The 25023-nt window shown below is 36.8% G+C and overlaps 1 protein-coding gene and 1 long non-coding RNA gene across 6 annotated transcripts in view; one reads left to right on the top strand and one right to left on the bottom strand.

The window, feature by feature from the left end:
• Window positions 1-1795: 1795 nt before the first annotated feature.
• LOC109060246 (protein dopey-2-like) overlaps window positions 1796-25023 on the bottom strand; it is a 30144-nt gene continuing 6916 nt past the window's right edge. For 3 of the 5 annotated variants that reach the window (XM_042763930.1, XM_042763929.1, XM_042763928.1), the window contains exons 3-39: window positions 23891-24072; window positions 23294-23464; window positions 22487-22676; window positions 22248-22346; window positions 22007-22130; window positions 21514-21623; window positions 21214-21325; window positions 21004-21121; window positions 19706-19825; window positions 19509-19617; window positions 19215-19424; window positions 18490-18812; window positions 17449-17852; window positions 17267-17337; window positions 16334-16531; window positions 15367-15519; window positions 15184-15284; window positions 14884-15074; window positions 12353-14000; window positions 12119-12218; window positions 11614-11784; window positions 11404-11520; window positions 11172-11306; window positions 10882-10937; window positions 9627-9731; window positions 9296-9362; window positions 8937-9090; window positions 8708-8790; window positions 8474-8583; window positions 8097-8246; window positions 7102-7163; window positions 6881-7009; window positions 6651-6787; window positions 6457-6512; window positions 6228-6362; window positions 4922-5054; window positions 1796-2822 (exon numbers count right to left, since the gene is read on the bottom strand). In XM_042763930.1, the coding sequence (XP_042619864.1) occupies window positions 2577-2822; window positions 4922-5054; window positions 6228-6362; window positions 6457-6512; window positions 6651-6787; window positions 6881-7009; window positions 7102-7163; window positions 8097-8246; window positions 8474-8583; window positions 8708-8790; window positions 8937-9090; window positions 9296-9362; window positions 9627-9731; window positions 10882-10937; window positions 11172-11306; window positions 11404-11520; window positions 11614-11784; window positions 12119-12218; window positions 12353-14000; window positions 14884-15074; window positions 15184-15284; window positions 15367-15519; window positions 16334-16531; window positions 17267-17337; window positions 17449-17852; window positions 18490-18812; window positions 19215-19424; window positions 19509-19617; window positions 19706-19825; window positions 21004-21121; window positions 21214-21325; window positions 21514-21623; window positions 22007-22130; window positions 22248-22346; window positions 22487-22676; window positions 23294-23464; window positions 23891-24072 (6780 nt within the window). In that variant the 3' untranslated portion in view covers window positions 1796-2576. The remainder of the gene's footprint in view (window positions 2823-4921; window positions 5055-6227; window positions 6363-6456; window positions 6513-6650; window positions 6788-6880; window positions 7010-7101; window positions 7164-8096; window positions 8247-8473; window positions 8584-8707; window positions 8791-8936; window positions 9091-9295; window positions 9363-9626; window positions 9732-10881; window positions 10938-11171; window positions 11307-11403; window positions 11521-11613; window positions 11785-12118; window positions 12219-12352; window positions 14001-14883; window positions 15075-15183; window positions 15285-15366; window positions 15520-16333; window positions 16532-17266; window positions 17338-17448; window positions 17853-18489; window positions 18813-19214; window positions 19425-19508; window positions 19618-19705; window positions 19826-21003; window positions 21122-21213; window positions 21326-21513; window positions 21624-22006; window positions 22131-22247; window positions 22347-22486; window positions 22677-23293; window positions 23465-23890; window positions 24073-25023) is intronic. The other 2 variants (XM_042763931.1, XM_042763932.1) reach the window with 2 other exon arrangements.
• On the top strand, window positions 19474-22304 carry LOC122146144. Its single transcript, XR_006160842.1, has 3 exons — window positions 19474-19612; window positions 22001-22059; window positions 22167-22304. It is a non-coding gene; the product is annotated as an uncharacterized LOC122146144 (long non-coding RNA).

Raw genomic sequence — 25023 nt, 5'->3', positions numbered from 1 at the left:
TTCTTCTTGAATCAGACATTATAACAACAACAACAAAAAAACTTAAATAGCCACCATTCACATATAGAAGAAAAAAAAAAACAAAAATTACACAAAATCAAAATAATATCACAAACTTATAATCAACAATTACCAAAATACCAATAACCCCCCAACCATCACACATGACACACACACACACACACACACACACACACACACACACACACACACACACACACACACACACACACACAACCACACATAACCTAAACTAATATTAACTTTTTTTTTTTTTAATAAAAGCTCATCTTAACCCATTCTCGCATATTTGGATTTTATTAAGTCCACAGGTCAAACAGTCACATCCTGTATCCTCCTTGTGACTTATACACACTTGACATGAAGTAAAGTATAAAAGCAGGACTCTTTCTGAAAAAATTTCCCATCAAATGTCATAAAAGTTGGTTATAAAATAAATGCCATTAAAACCAGAAATGATAAAGAGTCACTTTTAATAGTTTTAATATGTGGCTACAATCATAAAACAATTCTAAATCACATCAGCATCTTGTGAGGGAGCTACAGTCATGTTGTTCATGCAATGATGTGTCTGGAAAGGTGTGAACGGCTTCTTTCTTTTTGCCTTTCAACAGAGGCAACTGGGTTTCTAAACTGACTATTTTCTTAAGTAAATCAGGATCTTTCTTTTGTGTGCAAAGTGATACTTGCCTTGTGTCTCATCCTTCTACGTGCAAAATAAACAGCCTCCTGATCTTTTCTTCTTTTCTCCAAACAACGTCTTGCAATGTGACCATCCTTTCCATATGCACACCAGACAAAGCCTTGATTAGGTCTCTATTCTCTGGGCAGAGCCTCAATGTCACCACACTTTGTGTAGTGTGGTAGAAATTCCCCTACGCACCTGACTTAAGTTAAACCAGCTGTCTCCCGACACCAAAAATTATCCTCAGGTGACTTCTCTGACCACACAGGCCTTAGACAATTCTGATAAGAATTACAGCTATCCGCATTGGACAACCAGGCCTTAAGCCCGAGACACACTGCACGATTTTCAGCTGTCCCAGACAAAAGATTGGCATCGTGAAACAATCGTGGCGATTTCTGTGATCGTGGCTCCTAATCGGTGGTCCAATGTCGTACAGTGAGAGAGGTTCAAAGATGGCCATTGTCACAGTCTTGTGACCAAAGATAGCCTACGATAATTTTCTGGAAGTGTCAGAAATTCATCATGTTCATTGCACAAAGTATTTGCAGTTACGACCCACGTTTATTGACCAACCAGTAAAAATGCGACATGGCGCTAAAACACAAAACTGCTTACCTCAAGCTCTTATTTCTTCCACTAACAACTAACGCTACCACTTTTTTTCAGCACACACAAAAACTACAACTGTCAAAGTGTGATTCATTATGCTCCTTTTGTTCACCACTAGCGCATGCTAATGAGGATTTATTCTTCTACAGAAACGTGCGTCGTAGCCTACGAGCCAATAGGTGTCATCATACAACTACATGCATATGTCAGAAGATCAAAGTGTCTGAGGTCCTGTAACTCTTACACCCACCATATTTATTTTAAGATCTTTTATATATCCCTCCATGGAATATTTAATTCCCACTTGAACGGTGGCCCTTCTGTGTCCAAAATTGTGCAAAAACATTGTGGGACAAGGTTTTCACACTGACAGCTGTCATTGTGAGACAGTGAGCAACTCCCGAGGGAGCAACAGTAACTAAGGGGGGCGGGGCTTACGATAGGTCAATTGCATATAGCAACTACAGAACAAAGATGCTCATAACTAGATAATTTATTTTTAGGCACTTTAATCAAAGGCCAAGGTCATAAACTAGCAGAAAGATTTTAGACTATAACTGGCAAGTCAAATGCACTCTAAAATGAAAGCAACAGCATAAAAATATCTCTGAGGTCCTACAAAGGATGAAAAACACAAACATGAATCAAAAACATTCCCTTGGGTACAGAAAAAAAAGTGCATTACAATTCCTTTGCTGTAAATATTAACAGACTCTTCACAGAAAAGAAGTCATTTAATATCCACATAAGAATAAAAACATATCCTTAATTTAAAGTGACTGGAGAAATATGGCAGAATAAAAGACATACAGAATGCAACAGAAAGTCTTATAAACAGACACTAAACAATAAACAACTGACATTGTCAATATTTCCCAAAAGACATAAGCTATAGCCTACAGGAAAAAGCAGATCAGAAAGTATATAGAAAGGAAATACTGCAAAGGGATTTCAAGTCAAGAAATGACTGACAACCCTACATACAAGTTAAAAATCCCATGGTTCGAACAATAAATGCATTTTCTGTTTGTTTTGACCAATATGGCCGATGAAACATGGCCAAATAAACATTAATTTGGCTTATTCAATAACAAACAATAATGGAATATGCACAGAATGAACAGAACACCCACCTTAAGCCAAATTAAAATATAAAGATGATATACATTCACAGCATGTAGATTACATTAAATACAAAAGCAAACAGAATTTGGGTAAAACATTTTAGGAATTTCACATTTGGAATGTCATCTATCATCTAATTGTCCATTCCATCGAGGAACTCTCCTTCAGTGATGTGCTCTAGGCGTTTCATGACCTGATCACTGCTTGACGGCGGGTAGTCAGCGACATAATGCGGGAGGTGCACAGAGGAGCCATTAAAAGAACAGCAGAGGGTGCTGAAGAACGGCACGAGATCCACAATAGAACAGAGGGAACGTAGTGTGAGCAGAGGAAACTCCACTCGATCCGTGTTTGACTCTCCCACTGTTCCATTCAGCTGCTAAACACACATTCAAGATATTTATAGACTAAGAATTAGGTCTATTTGTGACAAACCACCAACTTTTCTGGTTAAGTGGTGCTCTTTCACAGATACATTAGAGCACGTGTGTCAAACTCAAGGCCTGCAGACCTGTTCCGGCCTGCCACGTTATTTTATGTGGCCCGCGAGAGCATATCATTGTCTTAAAATAAAAAAAATCTATGCTGCTTTATATCATAAATTATCAATATCAATAACACAAGCTTCTGTTTCTATTTGCCATTGTATTTATACACAGAAATTGACTTTGGTGTGCATATGATACACAATGATTAGGATTAGGGGTGTGGGGTTTTTCCGTTGATGATGCCTGCGTGGACGGCTCAAAGGAATAAGTGCGGACCTCAGTGCTCGCACACCACCGACGGAAAAACACAATATTCTCCATTCAGTTAACAAATTAAAAATCGATTGAAGCTTGTCAGACATGACTTTCTTCTCCTTTTTCTATGGAGTTTTTTTAATGACAAATGTCCAGAGTGCATTATAGCCTGCAAGAGTGCATCAAATGCACGAGCGCAAATCTCTCTGCTCGCCGGTGGATTTCCATTCATTAACTCAAACAGAAAACGGACACGCTCTCTATCGGTCAGACAATACATGTGTTCGCTCATAAATTATCTTCTCTCCTGAATGTAATGTTGCTAGAAGCACAACCTGGAGTGTGGGCATCCCAGAAACAAATGTAAATCAGTATTTACATAGCATAAGAGTAATAAATGTATCTCACACATGTCCTGCATTGTCCCGTAAAATCACATCTACTGTCCTGAAACAGATCTATAACCAGGTGGTCACCCTAGCACGGAGTAGTAAAATAATTACTAATCTGAATCAGTAGATTTTAATGAAAACAATACATTATAAAAATGAAAAGCAGTTTTTTTTTTGTTTTTTTTTTGCGATCAGATCAACCGGTAAACTCCTGGAATGTCTAAGGTTCCAGAAAGTGAATGCATTCAACAGTAAGTTTAAAAAAGCTCTAATGCAGAGAAAACAAGGCCAATTTCATCAGAGATGGCTAAGATAGGTTAATAGTATAGCTATTTACGTACAGATGTCAGTAAAAATAAATAAATAAATAAATTCTGACTGTTCCAGAATTACTAAACCACTGACTACTGCATAATCTAAATTTAAAACTCATTCAACACACAACCAAAAAACACTTGTGCTTTTAATCCAAGCAAGAGCTTGCTGGCTTAAAAGCACAAGTGTTTTATAGTGGATACTAACTTAAAAATTATATAAATCAAGAATACACAGTATTAATAATTCTAGAAAATCCAGAACAATCAAGCCAATTTAATCTCCTTTATTGCACCCCCCTCTGTTCCTCTTTGTTCCCGTTATCATTCTCAGATTGACTTGTGCTGTAAACTACTAAATGTAATATAGAAAGCTTTGCAACAGTGTATCATATAAATAAATGTCAATTGAATTGCATACAATTATTTATTTATTTATTGTGGCATTATATACATTCATTGGAAATTATGAAAATTAAAATGTACTTTTTTAGTACTTTAGTTTGTATTTATTTATTTAATTTATTCTACTTCAAGTACTGATTGCGTATCATATTCATGCCAAACACATGTGTATCATATGTACGCCAAAGTCAATTTCTGCGTATAAACTGCACGGCAAATAGAAACAGAAAATCATGCTATTGATACGCATTTTCATGAGACCAGACTCATTTGTTTTTTAAATGCCATATCTGTCACACGTTTTTGGCAGTACACAATAGTTTGTTGTATCCTACCATAGATGTAACAAAAAAGTTTTAACAAAGTTAATGTAATGACTTGTGTTTGATGATATTTGTCTTTTTACATCTATGCAAATGCATATACAATATTTGTAACTTAAATAAGTAATAAGAAAATAAAGAAACAGTTATTTAATAATATTTTAAGGAGTTTTAACGTTTGTGCAGTCTTAAAGTTACAGCCGGCCCTTTGATGGCAGCCATAATGTTGAAGTGGCCCTCAGTGAAAATGAGTTTGACACCCCTGCATTAGAGCATGTGTTCCTGTGCATGGAGATCTTACCCCATAGCATCGGTTTATTCCATCCAGTATTCTAACAATATGAGGTTTACACTCTTGTTCGCCTTCTAGCAGAGTGTTTCCTGGTCCATCATAACGGTCAACATCTACTTCAGGAATGAAAGCCCAGCGATACCTGCATACAAATAAATAAATACATAAATCTTTATTTTACGGTACGAAGGGTCACCTAGAAGTAAGAGGGAACGTATTGTTCTTTTTACCGACGGCTGTCAATGTTGGGGCAATCATGGCAGTCCACTTTGGTTAAAAAGGTCAAAAGACCTAATAAGGAGTTACCCATGAGCTGTTATATTAATAGAAGATGCCAATACTTTAAATAAAAGTTATTTGTGAGTTTAGGTGCATAAGGAAAAGGAATAAAGAAATCTTGTTCATTAAAAAATGAAATTTCTCTCATGATTTATTCATCCAGAATTGTTTCCTTCTGTGGAACACAAATGAACCTATTCTGCAGAATGTCTAAGCCATATTGTTTTCTATGCAATAAAAGTGGGTTAGAATCACTGATCTATAATATCACCGTTTGCTGGCAGTTTAGAATTCTATGAGCAGTCCAGTCATGTATACAGTAGATCAGTGGTTGTCTTTTTTTTTTTATTGCTGAGCTCCATAAAAGAATAGAAGTGGAATAAAATTATGATAAAAATAGTCCACATGAACTGTGTGCTATATTTCAAGTCAAAGAAGTGTCTTATGCGCACAAAAGCTGCACATATTTGATCAAAAATACTATAAAAACATTAATATTTTGAAATATTATTTCATTTTAAAATGCAATTTATTCCTGTGATGGCTAAGTTGAGTTTTCAGTGGCACATGATCCCTCAGAAATCATTCTAATATGCGGATTTGGAGCTCAAGAAACATTTCTTATTATCATTATGAATATTAAAAACAGATGTGGTGCTTGATATATTTCTGAAAACCATGATACTTTTTTCATTTTAGGATTATTTGATGAATACAAAGTCGAAAAGAACAGAATTTATTTCAAACTGAATTTTAAAAAATAAAGTTTCAATGTCTTAACTGTCACTTATGATTAATTTAAAAGTGAAAGTATTAATTTTACTGACCCCCAAACTTTTGAACAGTAGTGTGTTTTCTCATGTGCCATTATAGAATGTCCAACCTACACGTTTTGACTAATTTTTTTTTTTTTTTTTTGACGTTTTGACTAAAATTTGACAATTCATAATTTTTTTTACTATAATTTATCACTGGTATGACAAGAGTAAATGGTGATATGCACACAATTCACACAAACAATTCATTGGAGTCTCACATTTGAAACAGAGGCATGTGCTCAGGTGGGAAGGACACAGCGGTGTCCAGGAACTTGCAGGCTGACAGGTACATGTCCAGCTCTGCCTGAGGGAAGAGCAGCCCATTCTTGTCATGGCCACCCTGCAATTTACTCCTGAAACAGAAAGTTTTTTTGTTTGTTTTGTTTAAAAATTAAAATAAAATAACATAATATATACTAACAGCATTTTTCATTAAGGAAGACTCACTTTGAAACATCTTTATCATCCAGCAAGGTCTTCTCAAGGCGGTTAAAAATGCGTATCTGAAATATTCAACATAAATATTCAAACTGCGCACAACTAAAGTAGAAAGAACATCCAAAACACCTGATGAAGCATTTGAACACAATCACAGAACAAACACTCTGAAGAGAAGAGAGGACCACAGGCATATTTCTTACCAGTTCAGTGACCATGACTGGCCAGAGAGAGGTGAGATGTTGCGGTGAGATCCTTAACAGGAGAACACGGAACACGAGGAACATCTGAGCTGACGCTGATGGGGTTTGTCCCACACGCAGGTTCTCTGTTAGACGCTCTAGAATATATTCGGCAAAGTAAGTGTTAGCTTGACAATTTCCTATTCTACATTACTAAACAATATTTGTTTTCCACACAGACTGAGTGATACCTTGTATGAGAGGCAAATAGAAGTGGTACTGGTCATTCTCTCCGCTAAACATGGCAAAAGCCTGTCTTTTTAGTAACATAGGCTTCTGCTCAGCGCAGTTGAAGAGCTTCAAAGAACTGCTCTGCATGCCTGCATTTGGTACAACATGAACACACACAATACAAGTCAATACACTGATCATACAACAAATAACCAAAGCAAAAGTATGTACATATACTCACTCATCAAGTCTTTGAACATGGTCTTCTCATGAGTCAGAAGATGGTCTATGATGGATCTCCAACTAAAGGACAATATCTGAGTTTAGTGTCTTTTGAATATTTTAGTGAAATGATTGATTTATATACTGTACACTGTACTGGTCAAGATTTTGAAATACGTTTTTAATGTTGTTTATTTGCTGCATTTATTTGATCAAAAATACAGTTAATATTGTCAATTATTATTAACATTTTAAATTAGTGTTTTTTTTTTTAATATAGTTTAAAATAAAAGCTGAATTTTTATTCAGCAGCCATTACTCCAGAGTCACATGATCCTTCAGAAATCAATCTAATATGCTGATTTGGTACTCAATAAACATCTCTTATTATTATCAATGTTGAAAACAGTTTTCGCTGCTTAATATTTTTGTGGAAACCATGATAAACCATCAAAGGTTTGGGGTAAGTTAGATAAAAAAATAAATAAAAAAAAACAGTGTTGACTACATTTATTCAGCAAGGATGCATTAAATTGAATAAAAGTGACAGTAAAGATATTTATAATTTTACTAAAGATTTCCATTTCAAATAAATTCTGTTCTTTTAAAATGCCTATTAATCAAATAATCCTGAAAAAAAAAATGATAACAAAAATATTTAACAGCAAAAACAATTTTTAACATAGATATTAATTAGAACCAACATTAATAATTGAATACCCATAATAATTGAGGACCATATCAGCATATTAAAATGATTCTGTGAATGGAGTAATGGCTGCTGAAAATTCAGCTTTGCCATTACAGGAATAAATTACATTTTAATATATATTAAAATAGAAAACAATTGTAATACTATTTCACAATATTGCTTTTTTACTGTGTTTTTGATCAAATAAATGCAGCCTTGGTGAACATTTGACAAGACAGGCAAATTATCCGACCAATATTTTAGCCTTTTGATATTATCGTATGTCTTAAAAATTTGGAGCGTTGTGTAAGTGTCCATCTTACTGGCAGGAACACGAGGACTCCATTGTGAAAAACATTGGGTCCATGAAGAGCTCCAGCACCTCTTTCTTCCACGCTCGCTTAGTGTAGGCATATCCACTCAGACTGCTCAACAACTGAGCACCCGCACAGAAACTAGGCATGTTATAGGCACTGAGAGATAGAAAGATAGAAATTGAGAAACCGTTATTGAAACATCAAAAACGAGTTGGAGTTGAAAATGAAAACTGCCATATACTGTATATGTATAAATATGACCAGTACCATTATGTGCCATATAACAATAAATAGACCAGAGTATTTGAATTAAATACTAATCTGTATTATTCATCATGACCACAATTATATTTTCAACTGATGTGCATCTTTTGCATACACACCTATGATTTTTTAGATAGGGAAAAACATAATACATAAGACGGGAAATGAGAGGCACGGCTTTCTCCTTCTCATCACTACGATAGACCATGTCCAGAAGAGGAGCCAGGACCTGCAAACAATGAGCACAAGTGGAAACACAGTTCATCTGTTACACCTTGTTATCTGTCAATTTTTTTTAAGTCAGCATAAATTAAATTGAGTTAGAATCTTAAGTGTGTGTGTGTGTTTCTTACCTCAGCCAGCAGAGCAAGAGCTTGTACGCTGAATACAGATGGTGCTGAAGATGACACCATAGCGCTGCCCTGACCTGCACACTCTGAGAGAAAGACAGAACAGAATGCATTTTAAAACTGCCTCTGCTTCCAGTATGCAATACAGTTAGCCATTTATATTATCAGATTATGACTGCAATACAACAATGGGCATTAAACTAAAAGCATATGTAATTTAGCGTAGGTTTACCCTCTAACTCACTGCCATCATGCTCATCTTCATCTCCCTGAAGACAGACTTGAGGCTGTGCTTTTACTTCCAGGTTACGACTCAGCCAGCTAGTCTGCTCAAGAGACGAGCCGGCCACAGCTCCCACCGCTTCTAGTATGCGCTGGCTCACTTCCTGTTGAGGGTACGATTACTATGTACTATGTACGATTACTATGTACTCTAACAGGTTGGTCAAGAAATTTGTTGGGTAATGTTTTTCTCATGCTTAGCAATCCAGACAATGAGCAGTAAGATATTATGTCCATTTAAACTTTTACTTTTCACTTACTATATCAACAAAATACTGGTTTTGCTGTCACTCGCTGTACCGGTCTTACCTGCAGTTCTTTAGTATCCCTCTTGTTGTCAATACTGGGAAGTCTATTTACACAGTCATTAAGGATGCTGCAACAGTAAAGTAAACAGTGAGATTAGAGTATCAAAAGACGTTTTACCTTTCAATAACAACTGTTTCATGTAATTAATAAGAGATCTCTATAAGAGTTTTCTCACTGCCTTCTTGAAATGTTGGATCAAACAACTAAGCGGTTTCATACTGATCTTTTTGCACAGGCTCCAGTTAGGCACCAGGGTTCAGAGGTAGGGTTTGTTCACATCTCTAGCCCTAATTATGAGAAATTGTAATAGTGACCACATTATTTTATTTACCCGAGGAGCAAGAAGTGTCCAGTAGGGGTGAGGTTAAGCTGGACAGATTCTCTGAGCAGACAGAGGAGAGGATTGATGTTCTCCTGAAGAGCTTGAGCGGTGAGACTGTAAAAAAGACCATTCAGGACATTTCCATCAACATTCCACTAAAAACAATAACCTTTTAGGACAATATAGTCAAGCGTGGATCTTTCACAGGGTATATACAGGAATCATGGAGTTAAATTTAATACCTTTTAAGACCTTTTTTAAGACTCTTTTCATACATTTTAAGACCTCATCACCACTCCAAGTTTTAACCGGTTACATCGGCGACACTTTAACTTACATTTACTATAAAAGATGTATTTGTAACATCAGCTCTTATTACTCTCTGCAAACCATAGATATTTTGTGGAACACTTCTCATCAAACATCTGACTGATCAGACAGTTTACCTTTGATTATGGAGTGCTTGATTTGATAGTGTCAGTACTGCACCTGATCAAGTGTGAATGATCATGGAAGGTAAAATAATAATCACAACTATGACATCCTTTTAATTGTGCATCCCAAGCCCATGTCAGTATAATAATAAAAAAATAAAAACAAAATAAAAAAACACCCCAAACTAGCGCATTTACCATGTCCCAAATATAAAAATGTCATTTCCATCCATAAAATACATATTTTACAGTCACTGTTATGCACATTTATCATAAACACAACTCAAATGCTTCCTACTAGTGTGGCCCAAAACATTTAGCACAGTTTTATTACAGGTAGAATCCAAAATGTTTCAGTGCAAGCATTTCAACCAAATGTAATTAATGCAATCTTTCAAACCTTTAACCCACTGGAGAAAATCAACCCATTGCAACAGTTTAAAAGCAGCCCAATTTCATGAAAAAAACAAAAACAAAAAAAAAACCTGCATCCAACACGAGTTGCAGAAGTCAGAACCCCACTATTCGGACAAATATACATAATGAAAAGATGATACAAAATTTAATACTTTGGTAAATGGCATTTAAGACTTTTTAATACTTTTTAAGGGCCTTAATTTTCTCTAAATTGATTTATCAACTTTTAATACTTTTTAAGACCCCGCGGACACCCTGTTTCATTGAACAGAAACTAGCATCAACTTTAGCCATTGGCATGAATTGGAATGCAACAGTTCACTGGACTTTGGTCGTTTTAAAGTAAATGACATTGTATGATAGCAAGTAAGGTACAATTAAAAGAAGAGAATGATGTCAACTGAAACGGTTACCTTTGAATGTAAAAATAGCTGAACTGTAGCACTGGAATGTCAACTAATGTAGTCTTCTGATAAAGAGAAAGAGAGTGAACATCAATACATTAAATTGACTTACACATACAAACAAATCTTCATTTTAACACAACACCATTATTAATTAATTTATTTTAAAAAAAAAAAACCAAATTTTTCTTACTTAGGGTTAAGATATAGTATTTTTTAATTAGCTGTATATAAAATCAATAGATGTTTATATGGAATGTCACCATTTAGATAGCTACGTTAATGTGTGTATGCAGTACCTGGTCTCCTTTGATCTGATGGGGTTTCTTCACCACCTCTCTGATTAGCTGCAGTATGGTGTCTGTACGGAGTGTGTTTAGTGCCTTCACTAGGTCCACCAAGGTAATTTGAGAATCAGTAGCATCTGGTAAAAACTATGTATGCATACACAAACATCCACAAAATTTAAAAATGTAATTCCAAACGCCTATTGGATGATGCCATTTTTGCATTCAGATTTCTATTGTTCACCTTGTTTCTGGAACGACTCTTCCTGCTACTCCATACAGCGGCCACAGAGGCCATGACCTGCACCCCAAACCGCTGAGCAAGTGGCATTAAGAACTCCAGAACCTTTTGCCTCAAGATCTACAGAAAACAAAAACGCATGACTGGCAGCACTACAGTAAGCATCATCATTCAAGTAAACTTAACTGATTTTACTTCAAGCATCAGATATACCTTTGTGCCTTTAAAATAGACAGAGGTGGGTGAGGCTCTGCTGCCATGGGTGGAGTCACAGCCCTTGACCACACCCCAAACTAAGGCCATGCTGCTAATCATGTGTGGAAACTCCTCCAGAATGGCATTGCTAGCATTCCGTAAGTCTGGAACATCACAGCCTGCAGTTGTCTACAAAACAAAACAAACAAAACCCACAAAACAATTAAATTGTAACATAAGTCACATTAGTGTTTTGAAGATTTTGAAGACCAACATGTTCAGTGGTGATCCTGGCGTTTTGATGCCCATGACAAGTTTAGACTTACTTGCATCTACAGCGGTAGGTCAGTGGATGTACATTAGCAAAAGCCAACAAGACAGTGACTTTATGTCAGTGTAAATGGACCTTGAGAGCTATGTATGGTGGAGGACACAACAGGAATTTGGCTCCCTAGGAGAATGTCCATGTCACCTATGCCAGGATCCACCACTATTTTCTTCAACAGGTGCTTGTATGTCTTACTTTCTTGTGGTCTAGAAGACAGTAGTGTGTGATAGTGGTCAGTCCTTCCAGTAGTGTCAGAGGATAGTCAGGTGCTATGTTCTCCCTATTTAAGGTACCACTAAAGAAAACCAAACAATATGCACCCAATTCAAGCTATGGTTGCAATAAAACAATGACGGTTTACTAAAAACATATCAAACACTTCATGTGCACCCACTCTCACACAAAAACGCAAACAACCACCTAACTTACTTGTGTGAAGCTTTGATTCCATCATGCTCATGCTGTTTAACAAGCTCGTCCAGGTTCCTGCAGATCTGGGCAATTATGGGTGATACAATAATGGCCAGTGAATGTCCTAAATATGGCAACACTTCACATAGAAGAGTCACCCAGGCTGGGTGCATGGCACAGCCATACTGCGGGTGCAAAGCTTGGGCTGCTGCTGACACAAACATGCCCTGAGCGGTGATAGGCTGGCTGGCTACATAACGCACTGCTTTGATGGACTGCTGGAACATCACAGATGTTTGCCACTCTCGAGCCAAGGCTGAACATGGTGGTTCTGCAAGTCGCTGTGGGTTAGAATTGCTTTGATTGTGATCTTGTGCTTTGGTGTGTGGTGGACACACGTGGTGCTCCAATACAATAAGGACCTTCAGAAGCTTCAGTAGGGCAATCTGAAGTGGGTGTTCAACCCAGATCCCATCCAGGCCAAAATTGATCAGGCTCTCTTCCGAGATCTCACCCAAGTCTCCTCCCTGGTCTTCTTCGGGCATTGTATGCTGGTCTGGCCGATCAGCTCTTTGGCAGACATACATGGAGGCGGAAAGCGTCAGAAGGACATACTGTTGCACCTTATAGCCCCAAAGAAGGTTGCGTACCGCCTCCAGGCTAGCAGTTCCCTTTTGAGCTTGCTGGGCTACCCACACCAACTGGATCATTAACTCTGTCAGCACCTCCACGCTTTTCACCTGGACCTCCCGATTGGCCTGGAGTTGGCGAGTGGGAATGCTAGCATAGGAGGGATAGTGAGAGCGGAGATAATGCATGCAAAGGCAGGTGAGTAGCTCTAGCAGAAGAGTTGGTGGAGAAGAAGGAGAAGATGGTGAATGGAGAGGAGGTTGGGATGGGTCAGGAGTGGCTCCCCTTGGTGGAGTTGAGGTCTGCAATCGCCCATAGAAGCTGCCACCGTCCTGAGCCTGACGGTGCCTCTGCAGAAGGTTCTGGATGAGGTTGAGATGGGCAATGGAGCTGCAGTCCAGAGAAGTACTGGAGAGAGCCTCCACAAATGGCCCTGCACTTGTCCGGAGGATGGTCTCTAAAATAGTGAAGGCATAGAGAATGCGGCTGCTCTCGTACTGCTGCTTATAGAGCAGAACATGGCGGAACAGTGAGCTCACTGCCTCACGTTTCTCCCGTTGTCGCTTGAGCAACCGGGACTTGGCCATGGCCTCCAACTGCCCATCGTCTTCATCACTAGAGAGCGAATCCGAAACCTGAGTGTGTTCTGAATCCACCCTCTGCAGACCGTTGGCCACACCCTTCTCCTCTACACTACCATCATCATGGCGCTCTAAGTAAGGGGCGGAGCTTGAGCCGGAGTTTTCAGTGGAGTTCTGAGTGCCACTGGTATCTGCAGATTTGGTGTGTTCACTTTCCTCTTCTTCCTCTACTTCTTCATCCTCTCCCTCAGTCTCTTCGCTCTCACTCTGAGACATTGTTGGGGAGTCTGGAGGTGTTAGTTCTGGATCTCGTTCCAACTCTGCCCACAATGCTTCACGGTCTACTATGGTGATGTGCCTGACAAAGCTTTCTTCTGTTTGGCAACCGGGAGTCATGTTGTCTCCAGCACTTTTTGTGATGGATCTGTCTCTCCAGGTCAGTGCCTTTAAATGACCTAAATCACATATACAGTAAAATTAGACCCCAAAAATATAAATATCATCACTTGACATCATTTCCATCATGCCCATTACCTCCATTTCATGTTATTTCCCATGGTCCGTACTTAAGCTTTCATGCATTTAACTTTTCATATGCTAAATTAAATATCTCCAATCATTGCATAATTAAAGCACAATAATTTACATAACTTTCATCACATATTAACACCACATATGCAGTTCAACCGTCTCTTATGCTCACCAAGCGTACATTTATTTAAACAAAATACAGTAAAAACAGTGATGTTGTGAAATATTACTACATTGAAAATAACTTTTCTATTTTTATATATTTTGAAATGTAAGATATTCCTGTGATGGGATGAGTCTACAGTGTCACATGATCCTTTAGGATTTTTTCTAATATGCTGATTTGCTGCTCAAGAACCATTCCTTATTATTATCAGTGTTAAAAACAGTTCTGTTGCATAACATTTTTATATCTTTTCAGGATACTTTGATAAATAGAAAGTTCATTATTTGAAAGAAATATTATGCAACATTATAAGTGTCACTTTTGATCAATGTATACTGTATGTAGCAAGAACAAGAATGAACTCTTGCTATTGCTTTCAGTCTTGAACACTATTTGTAAAAGTTACTATGTTGATTATTTTAAATATAATCGTACAATACAGTTCACTTCATATTGTAATCGCTGTACAACAATTTAAACTGAATTTTTATTACTAATTACTGATTGAAATTTTACTGCTAAATTCGGTTTCATTTCAGTTTTTAGCCAGCAGACCTAAAATTTAACTTCCAAACTCAATCACTGGTACCACTGCATGCATTGATCTGGTGTGTGTATATGTGTGTGTTTTGATTCCATACCAACAGAGAGATTCTGTCTGATGCTTTGTATTGGTGATCTCTGTGTTCTTGGGTCCAACAGTAAGAGCAGCACCGGTTCCAAGATACGGATCACATCACTGAGGGAGAGAGCCCGCACCAACCAGTTCTGTGCTGCGGCACTAACACTCCCATCCTGATTGTTTAAACTATCTAGTACCACAAACAAAGACCTGAGAATACAGAAATATACAGTTAACACTGAGTATATGTGGCACAAAAAATATGGGCGAATATTACTGAAGTAAGCAAAGTATTTATATATAAGCATATATATATGACCTGTCAAAGGAGCGGTTGAGAGATGTGCTGCGATTGGTCTGGATCTCTCGTGTCAGGTGCCACAAAACTGAGAACCTGTGGAGCGCCTCTAGACACACAACCTGACACAAATACACATACACATTTTAATAAATATTTATGAGTGTGTGTACTGTAGATGTATTAAATGAGGGAATACAGTACCTTGTCTACACTGAGTAAACCCAAGCAGATGATGTCCTCACAGATAGATGCAGATGGAGCCAAGCAGTGAAGCCGATAGAATAGCTCCACACAGGATACGTGATGCTCTCTACGCTCTGTGTCAAGCTGAGCCCATAAAACTTGAGAGACACGCTAAAAGATAATACAAGTGAAGAAAAGAAGTCACATTAAGGAAGTCAGATCACTCCCCATCTTCATGACACCCCCTGGCAGCTATTTTCTATGTAGACGAGTACAAATATCTACTTGAATGGACAAAGACTGAAACCTCAAAAAATTTTATTAAAACAGTCAATATTAAGTTTCAATAACATATGCCAAATTAGCACTAAAATTGTAATAGCATCATAATTGTTTTTTTTTAAAGCAACACTATGTAACTTTTTCTGTGTTCAAAATTTGCAAACTGTATATGATGAGCGAGTACATTATAAATTCATCTACCAAACCGCCTTTTTGTCTTATCCCAAATAACTATGGTACATTTATAAGTGATTATTTTTGGACTATTGTAGCCTGTTCGGGTCATCACCGCTGCGGAGTAACACATTCCTGCGTGAATCACCATAGACATAAACTTAGAGAAGTAGCTCCAGTTAGAATGTTCTTCTGCGGAATGCGTGCAGTTCTGTTTAATAACCGCTAGAGCGCCAAAATGTACATAGTGTTGCTTTAAACTCAAATCATGCTAGTCTGGGTAGCTAACATACATCCACCCATACAGGATAAAAGGAAAATAAGTGATGCCTCTATCAAAAGGGCAATTAGCTATTTTAACTAAAAAGCAGGACTTCCACTTATTTAAAAAAAAATCATAAAAATCCATCCGGTCCATTTCCTGACCCTTCTTAATGTCTCTGGAATTAGCCATTTCTATATCAATTTTTTCAATTCACAACAGATGAAGCTATAACAAATGCCACCTGTTAATCATAATGTGCATTACCAAGTAAAAGTCTGTGGAATCCTCCAGAGTTTTGAGAACGACTGGGTAGATGGGAGGCAGGGTGACCATTTGCAGCTGTCCACTGAGTGGGTTCGCATCAGAGTTCTTATAACGTTGATTTTTATCCTGAATGACGAGGGCTAAAGACTGAGAGTGATTGATCAGCTCCAGCAAAGAGGAGATGGCAACATGTTGCACCTACAGACACATAAAAAAAAAAAAAAATGAAATGATTCCGTTTTGGCAATGCAACCATTAAAGGTAATTTTTCCATGACAAAACACCTATCCCAATTCACTGTGAAGAGGCAACTCTAAGTAACCATTCGTAGGCTGACTCTCCTGAAGATTGTAAACAGTGCATCGCTATCAAAACATTGTTCTGCTTGTTTGACAAGTCAACTTCAGACTCAACCGATCGTGAGGGTTTGGAGGGGGGAATACCTGTTTCTCAGAATATTGGTAGACGGTTGAGATATTTATATGGAAAAAAATGAAATCAAATGTGAAAATAACAGACAACAAGGTCACAGTACAGAGATTCCACATTAACAACTAACTAACATTACAACATCAGTGTCTATGAGTATGAATATTAAACGGGTGAAATTTTATTACTATTTATGTCTAGAAAAATGATTGTTAATCTAAAAGGGATAGTCCACCCAAAAATTTAACATCTGCTATCATTTACTCACCCTCATGTTGTTCCAAACCTGTAGGCTTATTTTTCTTCTGCAGAACACGAAAGAACATACTTTGGGGACAAAACAACTTTGGAGTCCATTGACTTCCAATTAAAAATATCCTCTTATGTGTTCCTTTGAAGAAAGAAAGTCTTACAGTCTTGGAACAACATGAGGTCGAGATGATTACAGAATTTTCATTTCTGGGTGAACTATTCCTTTTAATTTCCAGCATTGAGAACTTGTACCTGGTAGTCTTTTGTCAGGCAACACAGAGTCATCAAGGACCTCAGCCAATCAGGAAGGGTTCCCTCAATCCCTGATGAGAGAAGCACTCAGTTTTTTCCAGAAAAACATATCTATGTGCTGTGACATGCTACATGAGAAAACATAGTTTAACATAGAAGTGGAATACAATTCTTTTATTTACCTGTCTTGTTGAACATAGATGTCTGCAGGTCTTGGTTCTCTTCCTCAGTAAAATAGACGGGAAATGTTGTGCATTCCAGTAGAAGCTGGCAGACCACGGTGAAGGCCTGGCGGCACGACTCCGATATCTCCCCTTTGCTCTTTGATTGGAAATTTCCCATCCACTCCAACACTACTGGTCTGTGGTTTTCATCCCCATCTCTAGAAGACCCATGAAGAGCATGAATCCTCAGTTTACTAGGGTTAAAGAACTCAGCAAGTCTGTCTTTGATAAGACCCAAGTCTCGACTGCCTTTCTGTTTCAATGGAGACTGTTTACTGCCTCTAGGAGAAGCATTAGGATCTAGCTGATTTGCTTCTTCCTGTTTCTTCTTCTTCTCTGGATCCACGACATCTAACAAATGCCTGAGAGATGAACATGAGTGAGACAGAGAGAAAAAAGAAAAGAAAAGGCAAGTACAGTGAGCACGCATGCTGCTAGTTGCAGGGCCAGAAACGAATACTAGCAGCATCTTCAACCAGGGAGCCGGGGCCCTCTAGGGGGCCTCAACAAACTTCAAAGATGGATTACTTTAATTTTACTTAAATTTTGAGTAAAAAAAAAAAAAAAAAAAAAAAAAAATTATATATATATATATATATATATATATATATATATATATATATATATATATATATATATATATATATATATATATATATATATTATATATATGTTTAAATCCTTATCATTAGTATGAATGCAAAATGTAATGCCAAATGTTACATTATTGTCACATTACCTCACTATGTAGCATTGTATTTCATCCATCCAGTTATCACAGTAAAACTGTATTTTTCTTTTTTTATCCAATTACGTTAAACTGGATATGTAAAAATCACACTTTTTGTGTATTTGTCACAATGCAAATTGAATTGCATTCTGTAATACACTAATTCCTTGCAGTATGTTCTGGTTGTACTGTATATGCACAAATCTAGCAAGTAATTTTGGTATTCAATGTGAAAATATGTATACTGGGCACAGTATACACTGAATTACCTTGTGATCACAGATGCCAGTATGTCCTGCACACATTTGGACATGTTTTCTATAGTTCCTCCTCTTCTCCACACGTCCTCTGCTTCAGGGTTCACACCAGAAGCAGCATCTGATCCATTACAGCCTGGCAGGAGGTGCTGTTCCGATGGAGATGCACTCAGGCCTAATCCACTGTCTTCAGAGCGCAAAGCAGGATATGGGACTACACCTGGCTCCGCCTCCTGTCTCTCCTGTCCATTCAGATCGACCTCACTGGAGCTGTCATCATGGTTACCATTCACCTGGTCACTTTCCTTCACTTTATTGTTGTCTGTCATCACAATCTATATTTGTACAAAAATAGAGCTCTTTAAAACACACATTTCCAAACCATAATATGAATGGCATTTAAATGTAAACTTTAAATGGTCTGATTATCAAAATGATAAACTAAATGCATTACTTTTTTTTTATTCAGTAGGATGCATTAAATGACAGTTAAGATTTCCATTGTTCCAAAAAATAAAATAAAAAAAATGATACTGAAGACGGGAGTAATGGCTGCTGAAAATTCCGCTTTGCCATTGTTATTTTAAACTGTAGTAAAATTTCACAATATTACTGTTTTTACTCTATTAATAATAAAATAAATGCAGGCTTGGTGAACATAAGAGAAACATAAAAAAAAATCATACCAACCACTAAACTTTTAAACTATAGTGTGCAGTAAAACTGACCCATCATACCTGTGTTTGCTCCAGATCTTGCATCTGTGATTCAGCCTCTATGTCCATATAAACCACTGGCATCTGGATCTTACTGAGCACTTTAAAACATGCTCTCATGGCCTGCGTGAGCTCCTGAAGGCTAAGGGATGTCATGTGACTACGCAGCGACTGCAGCATGCTGCCCAGCATCTGTGGCAGCAATTGCGTTTGAATCTCTGCATAGAGTTCCTAATAAGAAAGCCAAGAAGTGGAATGAGACCAAATGACCAAAAGTTCGGAAAAGTTTTCCAAAGATGAATCACCAGATCATACCAAAGGAATAACATTCAACAGGAAGATAATGAGTGTTGAGAGTTCAGTCACTGAGGGAGGGCTACTCCAGGCTTTAGATGGATGCTTCCCGGCTGGATCATTCGGTGAGCTGAGAAACAACCATAACACTAGACATGATCACATCATCTCATTTTCATTCATGTAATGCTGTTTATTATGGGTTTGTGTTTATTTACCTCAGACAAATTTGGAAATGCCTTGTCATATAGTCCCAGAGATAATTGCTGCTCATTGCACTCACCAGCATATTGACGGTCTTTATGATCTCTGAGGAATTTTTATTCTCCTTGATTTTACTGCACAGATGAATAGACAGTCAACAGTCAGAAACAGCATTTATTCACATATTATTAATTCATTTTATACATCCATATCACTGCTCAAAAGTTTAAGGTAGGTACGATTTTTTAAGAAGTCTCTTATGTTTACCAAGGCTGCATTTATTTGATCAAAAAAATACAGTAAAAAGTAATATTATAAATGATATGATTATAATGATTATAATAAAAAATAAAAGTTTTCAGGATTCTATGATGAATTGAAAGTTTGAAAGAATAGCATTTATTTAAAACGGAACTTTGTAACAATGTAAATATGCTGCTACGTAATGCATCTTTGGTAAATGAAAGTATTAATTTCTTTTAAAAAAAATCTTACTGACCCCAAACTTCTGAACAGTAGTGTATATCCACTTACAGCAAATTCAAAATATACATCTTATTAGTATGTAGGGTTCAGATCTGATTGATCAATTGAGCATTTTGCAGTCAATTATTTTTCTGTAATGAACCATTAAACAGGATATATGTGACCCTGGACCACAAAGCCAGTCTTAAGTAGCACAAGTATATTTGTAGCAATAGCCAAAAATACATTGTATGGGTCAGAATTATCGATTTTTCTTTTATGCCAAAAATCATTAGGATGTCAAGTAAAGATCATGTTCCATGAAGATATTTTGTAAATTTACCGTTTAAAAATTTGTCTTAATTTTTGATTAGTAATATGCATTGCTAAGAACTTAATTTGGACAACCTTAATAGCAATTTTCTCAATATTTAGATTGTATTGTAATATTTTTGCACCCTTAGATTTCAGATTTTCAAATAGTTGTATCTTGGCCAAATATTGTCCTAAAATCAATTAAAAAAAAAATTCAATCAATTTTTAATGTCTATTTATTTGGTAAATGGGCATGTATTACGTAGGATAATGTACAATCTGGCAGTCATTGATCACCATGTCAGGTTTTTTAGAATAATGAACATTACACATAGTTGTTTAGTCTCCAAAGCCAGTTTTTACTTGTATCTGACTCTTTCTGAGTGTCAATTCATGACCCTGACAATATTTGTGATTTCTGGGAATCAAAACCAAGACACCAGTGTTGTTAATACAATTCTCTACTAGTTAAGCTAAAAAAAAAAAAACCTGTGCACTGTAAAAATATGAGCATTGATTTGTTCTCTCTGACCTGTTAAGCTGGGTGCCACTGAGGCTGGAGTTGAGACTGTCCTCTCCCAGCATCACTTTACAGTAGCTGTAAAAAGCTCTGACCACCTCCAGCAACACATCAGACAACACCAATGGCCCTGTGTGTGGGAGAATGCAGAAATATAAATAATTATGTATAACAGGTCAGAAGTAAAGCATTTTAAAGTCTGAACCACATGGGTGTCTTTACCGATTTCAGATTTGTCCAGCAGACTAATGATGATGCGAAACGGTCTGAGATACTCTATTAGATTGTCTGGGTTGGCCTCTATATCTTTCTGCTTCAGAATATTCACCACAGCCTATGAAGAAAATATCAAAATATGAGTTGTGTTTACCATGCATGTATAAAATGCATACACTAACATACAGGGAATGTGTTAGGTGAAAATCAACTGCAATTCTAATTGAAAACCTCTACTTTAAGGTACTGAATAAGCTGTTATGTAATGTAATTTGAGCTTAAGTGAGTGCGTGTTATCTTCTATACCTGCACCAGTAATTCTCTGGAGTGTGTACTGAAGTAGAATGCAGTGTATTCCTCCACAGTGTTAAAGCGACTGGAGTCTGCAGCCACCATTCCTCCTTTGATATCTAAGCCTAACAATACACACAAATGGAAATACTAAGACGTGACACACCCATGACAAAAATTTTGAAAACTACTTAAAATGATAGTTCATCCAAAAACAAACCCTCAACCATATTGTTCAAAACCTGTATGTTTTACTTTTCTTTCATAGAAAAATTAGATCAATACCAGAATTTCCTTTTCCGTGCTATGAAAAGGACTAAAATTCACCAGAAAAGATCTCTTACTTTAATAGAACTTCCCTTTATTATCCATAGAATCACTTATTCAGGACATTTTTCAATTTTGGGCCAAACTATACCTTTAATAGATAAGTGCCATTTATTTTATTAAACAATACTTAAGTATTTCTGTGATATTCTGTAATTTTCTGGAAATTTTTCAGCGGTACCAAGCATCCATGCATAGAGGCGTCGATTCAGAGACATGTCTCTCCTGAGCAGAGTGAGTGAGGCAGCAGACACCACACTGATCAGCTCATCTTGCTTTAGTGGAAAGGCACATTCCTCAGGATCCTACAGATATGATTATTTTAATAAAATGTTTTACAGGAAATCTGGGACAAGTTCATGTGTGATGACCACACAAATATAGATGGACGTGAAGAAAGAAAGAAAAAGAAGAGGGATAACCTGGCAGGATGTGAAAGGGAAGAAGTAGAGAAGGATTTCCAACATGTTTCTCTGGACCAGAACATTAGAGTCTTCTAAGGCAAGACAAACAGCTTTCACCTGGAGCAGAGAGATGGGGAGGTGTTCATTTCAGTTATACGCAACTCCTTTAAAACATCAGACCTTAGACAACATGTGTTATTTGTACCCAACGACTAGCTGTGAGGAAATAAAGTACAGTCTTTAAAGTACACACTCACCACTAGTCTGTGGTCTGTCCCAAGCATATACTTCTGTTCTCGAGCAATAATTGAGTGGTCAAAGTGTGCCACAATGAAGAGGGAGGCTGGGAGCCGTACCAGAGGACATATAAGCACTGAACCCCACAGCGCCCCATAAAACACAGACTGACCCACCAAACCTGACAACTTCACAAGCAACGCATCCGTCCTGAGACAGGAAGAAAGACAGTTATAAACAATAACACGTGCTGTAATGATAACACAGAATTTTCTTAAAGGAATTGTTAACCCAAAATTTTTAATTCAGTCATCATTTACTCACCCTCATGTCATATATTTGTCAGAAGTCAATTGGAACCAAAAAATGTTTGGTTACCAACATTCTTTAAAATATATTTTGGGCTCAAGAGAGGAAAGAAAGTCATACAGGTTTGGAACGACATGAGGGTGAATAAATGATGACAGAATTTTCATTTTTGGATGGACTATCCCTTTATGTAACATTGTTTAAATAATATAGGGTTTTTAACATTTTCAGTGTAACATTTTCAACACTTTCAAACAATAACTTCTAACATTAGTCAATGCTTAGTCCATGTTTTTTAAGCTTGCTTTTTAAAACATTCCTGACCTTCCAAGTTGGCAACTGTTGCCATCCACCATATTCTCTGACAAACTTTAGCTCTTGACTAATGTAAGTCTATTAAAGTGGTTAGATAATTCATTTTAAAGAACTTATTAAAATAAATATTAGGAAGGTTTAGGATGAAATCTCTGGAGTGTCAACATGAGAATCATTTATTGATGTGTGGTGTTAAGTTGCACCTCTCATAGACCTCCGCGCCCTCCTCCAGTCCTGGCAGCAGGCCCATGATAAAGGCCTGCAGGCTGGGTAAAAGCGTCCTCTGGAGAGGCAGGAAGTACCGCTCGTACAGCGCCAACAGAACCGGCTTCACCGACATCGCTGCATGACCCAACAATGGAAACAGCCCTGAACTGTACACACATGAACACACAAATGATTTCACCAATAATCTCAGTACCACCATAATAACTTTTGTTTTCAAAAATTATTTCAAAAATCCAAAACATGCGATTTGCCTAATTTGTGTTAATTTTCATTATTAGAATTAAATAATAAATTAATTAATAGAATTAATAAATTAATTAAAAAAATACATAGATATTACTATAAGATACCATTAATTCACATAAAAAATATATTAATACATTTATATCATATAAAATATAATTTAAAATATAAATTTATGCTGATATTAATAAACTTTATTATAATTTTCTGCAATGCTGTAAATGTGCTTAATTGTCATGAATATGGAAAGTTTTTTTTTTTTTTTTTTTTGGGAGGGTTGAAATATGACCTTTACATTTCCATGTAAAATTAAACCAGTTGACACCAACCTGTATATGAAGAGATCCTTGGCTAGCCATTTTGTGCCTATGATTTTAAAAATGACCTCATAGGTCTCTAGTGCTTTGAGATGGACACCGCTGGGCAGGGCAGGATGCAAACACTGAGCCAGACGCTTCCCGATGATAAGCCGCCGCGGTAACAGCGAGTACTTTAGATTACTCTGGAGAGCCTGAGAAACACAAAGAGTGGAAGTACTGTAAGATGGACAATGTAAATAACTTATTTTAAGTTAAAATTATACTGAGTGGTGAAAGCTTTTAAATGATTTTCTATATGAATCTATAGTAAAATAAAATGTTACCAACTCCAACATGAACAGTAGTGTATATATAAAGTGATAGAAAATTATTGCACATAAATACACATTCTATACCACTAAAACAAGGTTATTTGTAGATTGATTAAACCAGTATAAAATGAAAGCTAGTATTTAAACAGCGTTATGTAATCATCCAAAGAACTAGCTCAGAGAAGGAACTGGGCTTAGTTTGTTATTGCACAGCACTTGAAACATGTTTTACAAGCATGCCATCAATAATGTCACCCGGTATACAAAATGAACATACTTTGAGTGTGTTAAAATGGAGACTGTTGATCATAGCATCATGTTAGATGTCAAATATCTGATACAAATACGCAAAACCTAATAGTTATCACTCATTCACGTTGTTTTGTAACTCGCATAATATCCGGAAAGTCCCATTAAGCAAACAAGAAAATCACATGCCATGCAAAGAGAGAGAGAGAGAGAAAGAGAGAAATTTAAATAAGACAACAGTTTTTTTTCCCCACATCTGCACATAAACATGGAAATGTGTTTTGAAAAAAAAAGTGGAAGGTTGAGAGGAAAGGTTTTTGTCTAATCTTAAGGACAGTGTACACAAGTCCTGTTCAGCCTATTCAAATCAGCTGCACTTTGAACATGTGTGATGTGTTTGAGGTCAAGCAGTAATGTTATACCCAGCACCTTCATTCAACAATAAATGATCATAAAGGAAAGTCTCTCACTTCTTCTTCTTCTTCAAAAAAAATGAACTTAAACTGTACCAAGCAAACTTTCTCCTTTACTTGGAGAGGAAAGTAAAGCTAAAGAGTGTCTTTTTAAATTTTTTATATGTTT

This window comes from Cyprinus carpio, chromosome A9 (genome assembly GCF_018340385.1).
Source record: "Cyprinus carpio isolate SPL01 chromosome A9, ASM1834038v1, whole genome shotgun sequence".
NCBI classification, from domain to species: Eukaryota; Metazoa; Chordata; class Actinopteri; order Cypriniformes; family Cyprinidae; genus Cyprinus; species Cyprinus carpio.
Note: the sequence above shows the minus strand (reverse complement) of the source record. Positions and strands in the feature narration are given on the sequence as shown.